General features: G+C 31.7%; 1 protein-coding gene across 1 annotated transcript; it reads right to left on the bottom strand.

Annotated features, from left to right (window-relative positions):
• Positions 1-457: 457 nt before the first annotated feature.
• On the bottom strand, positions 458-2,644 carry LOC114176248 (cell wall integrity/stress response component). Its single transcript, XM_028061222.2, is given in 5 exon segments — positions 458-889; positions 1,449-1,526; positions 1,972-2,029; positions 2,142-2,251; positions 2,330-2,644. Coding segments are annotated over 5 exon segments (618 nt in total). The 5' UTR covers positions 2,508-2,644; the 3' UTR covers positions 458-695.
• Positions 2,645-4,577: the final 1,933 nt, after the last annotated feature.

Here is a 4,577-nt window from a genome sequence, read left to right as displayed (position 1 = left end):
AATATTTCTCTACCACTTTTTACTTCGGCCAAAGTGTTTAAAATAGAACTGCATAATTAAAATGAAAACATCATTTTTCAAAAGATGTAAGTCAATGTTGCCAAATGTTCTCACCAAATGTTTTCCATAAACTAGCACTGTTCATTCTGAGATCGGGTTCATGCGATTCTAACTTCAGATTTGAAGTCCAATTACAGATGAGAGAAAAAAGTGAAAAGAATTAAATTGAAGTTTTAAACACGAATAATGTTCACCATTGATAAATAGCAGATTTAACCAAAGTAAATATGTTTTCCAGAACCAGAAATCAGATTCATTGAAGTGAAATTGGAATATCTATGAACCGTGTTCAACAGAGAACATGGGAGATCAATGACCCTTAACGATGTGAAATTTTCAAATGGTATCTTCAAGCAGAGATACATCCAAAACTTAAAATATCAGAACAACATTCCAATAGCTCAGATAGAGGATCCAAATTCCTCCCATAATTATCATTTCTTGAAAATTTGGTCCCCAGAAGAAAACTCTAACCGGTTGCAGACATAAAATTTAGATGTGCTTCAGCACACACATATGTACATCCCTGAAACTGGAGTAGCAAATGCTAAACAAACACGATGGAATATCAAATTGCATGAGAGAAGACAGAAGGGATGAAACAAAAACCGCTCCCTATCTTAAAACAATGCAAATTACAATGGCAAAAGCATGACAGGACAAGGAATAAACTCAGCAAGCAAATTTGCATCTATGTGCTTTGTATGAATTGCTTCCATGCTAATAACTACCAAATCCAAGTTAAGGTCATCAGCAACATCACCAATGATAGCCGTTGGCTTGCTCCCTTCACCAAGCCGCTCTAGCAAGTTATAGTCCTTCAATCCACCTGTATTTTTATCATCAAACACAACAAGTAAATTGAACAACAATTGCCAAATCCTTAATTGTAGTTCAACTTTATGGCATCAATATGTTATCAAAATTGATGAGAATAAGACTCCAACACCCCTTATATTATAATGACTTCAATCTACGTGAAACTCTTATACTAGCTGTCTTGTATATTCAACATAATCTTAGATGATCGATCAAGTGTTCAAAGATGGTGCAGTCAAAATCCAAATTTTAAGAAAGAGCATTTTACAGCAATTCTTATATAATAGTCATTCATTGCACAAAAACACTAATCACCAATACATTGCAAATTTGCTATACAACAAACATTCAAATAAAATAATCATACTGTTAAGAGGAAAGTTTTCATAAAGACCATTAAGAGCAATTCATTTAAAATAGTCATACCAAACCTTCCATACAAAACACCCGAACAATATGATTACACTATAAAGTAATGCTCACAGAGTAAGAAAATATAGTATTGTGCTTTGCAGGGTATCAACAGCCAAAATGTAATAAACTAAACAGAGAAAATAGCTATTACAGACCTTCAGATAGATGCCAACGGATGCTGGATAGTTGAGCCTCATGCTCAGGCAGTGACTCTTTCTGCTGTTCATCAATAACTGCAAAGCATAAAAAGCGCATAAACCCAATTGCATTTTATGTTTAGTTTCAGCTTAATTCTAAAGAAACAGTATCTGAAAGTGCCTAAAGAATAAACTATTTTCCCAGATAAGTTATAATTCAAATACACCCCCCTACAAATCATGCATAAAAATAATGTAAGTCATTTTCCCCTTCATAAATTTAACACAACAACCCCTATGCTTGGGAGTGTAAATTTGGAGGAGGAGGGAAGGAAGGGTAAACTTTTCACTTCGAACAAATATTCTCCAATTTTTTGGTACTTATCCTTCACAAGAAGTCACCCAATTCAACCTGGACAAAACCTAACAAAAATAATATAAATCTTCTAATTCAAAAGAGAAAAGTTATCCTCATATTTCTTTCTCATGAAAACCAACCGTAGGTATGCACACAAGCACATGCCAAGTTACAATAACATACCCACAACTGTAATGTCAGCTCCATATTTTTTAGCTAAAGCCGAGGTGGTTGCAATGGCCTAATAAAAACATACCAACCCCAAGTCAGCACTTGATGAACAAATGCACAAATTAAGCCAAGGCCAAAAATGAAAAAAAAAAAAAAAACTGAAGTGCATCACAGCTACCCACTTGTTTTGTACCCTAGGGATTCCTATCCGTAATGGGCAAAAGCAGATGCTTGAATTCCGTGAAGGCATCACTTGCCACACTGACTTCGGGTTCCTGCGGCTTAGCCTTGGCTGAACCGAAAGCAAAATGCCGAAATTAGCGATTTTTGAGAAGAGAAAACCATTGAATAAAAAGAAGGAAAATTCTACCTTTGTGAGCGATCCTTCGGAGCCTGGGGAATAGTGAGGGGTTGTGAGTTTTGGGGCGGAAAGTTGAAGAGAGGTTTAAACAGTGTGAGGAAATCGACAACGGTGGGTTGGATATGGGAAGTTTTGGATATTCGCAGGGTTCAACGGGAACTGCGAGCGGGTAGTGAGCGAACGCCATGGAATGGAAGAAGAAGAAGAAGGTGGTGGCGGTAACGGTGGTTGCGGTAAAGGTGGTGCTGAGTTCACGGTTCAGTGCAGATTGGGGTTGGTTCCAGAAGAATGAGACCCCAACAACATCGTAAAAGTAAATTATTATTAATTAAAATTAATGAAATTAAATAAAAAGACATAGCTCTATGGGAAGAGATTGATAGCGTGGATGTGAGGTACATGCAGCAAAGTGTAGCGGCGCCCTATGCTCGAGCCACCTGTTACCATGGTCACCACCAGCACACTGTTTTGGGAATAAAAAATATTTTTATTGAAATTTATATCAGAAATACAAAGAAAATTATAGTGAAATTATAAAACCCACATGTTACAACTATTTTATACACAAAACTCTCATCTATCATTCTTATTAATAAAAATCTAAAAGCTTTGCTTAAATTTTAGAAGAACAAAATAATTTAAATACAAAATATTTATTATTAGATTAAGATTTAACTAAATGATAATTTGAAAAATTGTAATTAAACCCACAATAAAATTTTATGGTTTACTATTCAATAAATTTATATTTTTCGATTGAATCTTTCGGTTATTAATAGGGCGACATGGTTGTTATTCGAATCATAGATATGGTTGTTAACACGACTATTTTTTGTAATATTTTCATTTAGTATATTTACCTTGTTAATTAAATTATTATTTAAAAAAATGATAAAATATATACTTTTAAATATATACAAGTATTCACATTTATCTATGAATAATTTTTAAGTAAGTACTCTATGAGTAACGAGACAGGTAACAATTAAATTTTTTTGCTATAGGTCGGGTTGTGGATAGGCACTCTTCGTACTCGACATGATTAGTTGTCATCCCTGTCAAGTATTAAACAATTAAACAAAAATGTTAGACAATCACATAAACATATAACATGTATTTACAATTCTCCATGAATCATAACGATACATTTTTCATCTATAATTATATATAAAGTCAATTCTCTCTTTTGTGTCCACATTTCATAATTTCTATTTTACTATTTACAATATAATTATTTGTTAAATTTTTAGAATGAAGGGTTACTTTTACACTTTTTCTATAAAACTTTTTATCTTCTCTCCTTCTTTTATTTCTTATTGATCAACAATTATTTTCTCATATTCTCTTCATTTATTTCACTTTATTTTTAATAAATATAAATTTATTTTGTATATTAACTTAACATTACAATATCATAACCTACTAATATAATATCATGCATTTTTTAAAAAATGTGTACACATATGGCACCTATGTTTATGCTAGTAATATATAAAGTGTTTTCAATAATTCAACAGTTGTGAGATCTATACAATACAAAACTTATATACCTATGCATAAGTTACACTTTATCTGACCATCAAGAGTTTCATTGCTTCACAATCCTCCTACTTACTATTCTCCACTCACATATAACATACGATAATCCTAAATGGAAAACCATAAATAAACAAAAAAAATTAGGTAAGCAAACAATATTTTATACCATCAAACTGTATCAGCAGCTCTAATAGGTATTGTTTATCCCCTATCCCAATCAAAATCAGTATCATCTCAGTTTAAAATAACCATTAAAAGCCAAAATACAATACAACTTATATATTCATCATTGATACTCACTAACGAGATACCAATTCTACTACAACTATGTTCAATACACAAATAACTCAACCAAGCAAATTGAAATCACCCAATCCAACCATTACATCAAAGATCAACATACACAATTTAAACAAGAATAAAACTATACAAAATAATATTAGCACCCTTTATGCAAGGCGAACTCAAGGGTAAAATAAGTAAAACACTCACTTCATGTCTCTAAAGAAAGAAGACTTTATTTTTTTCATTACTAATATTTCTCAATTAAATTAATTATAAAATAATGTTTAAGACAAAAAACCTCAATTTCTTTTTTACTAATATAGCCCTATTAAATTAATTATAAATTTGTGTTTAAGAAAAAAATAGCCTTAACAAATATTTTATTACTAATATAGCTATATTAAATTAATTATAATATTATGTTTGAGAAAAA

Source organism: Vigna unguiculata, chromosome 3 (assembly GCF_037176805.1).
Source record: "Vigna unguiculata cultivar grain cowpea cultivar isolate G323 ecotype 2 chromosome 3, ASM3717680v1, whole genome shotgun sequence".
Lineage (NCBI taxonomy): Eukaryota > Viridiplantae > Streptophyta > Magnoliopsida > Fabales > Fabaceae > Vigna > Vigna unguiculata.
Note: the sequence above shows the minus strand (reverse complement) of the source record. Positions and strands in the feature narration are given on the sequence as shown.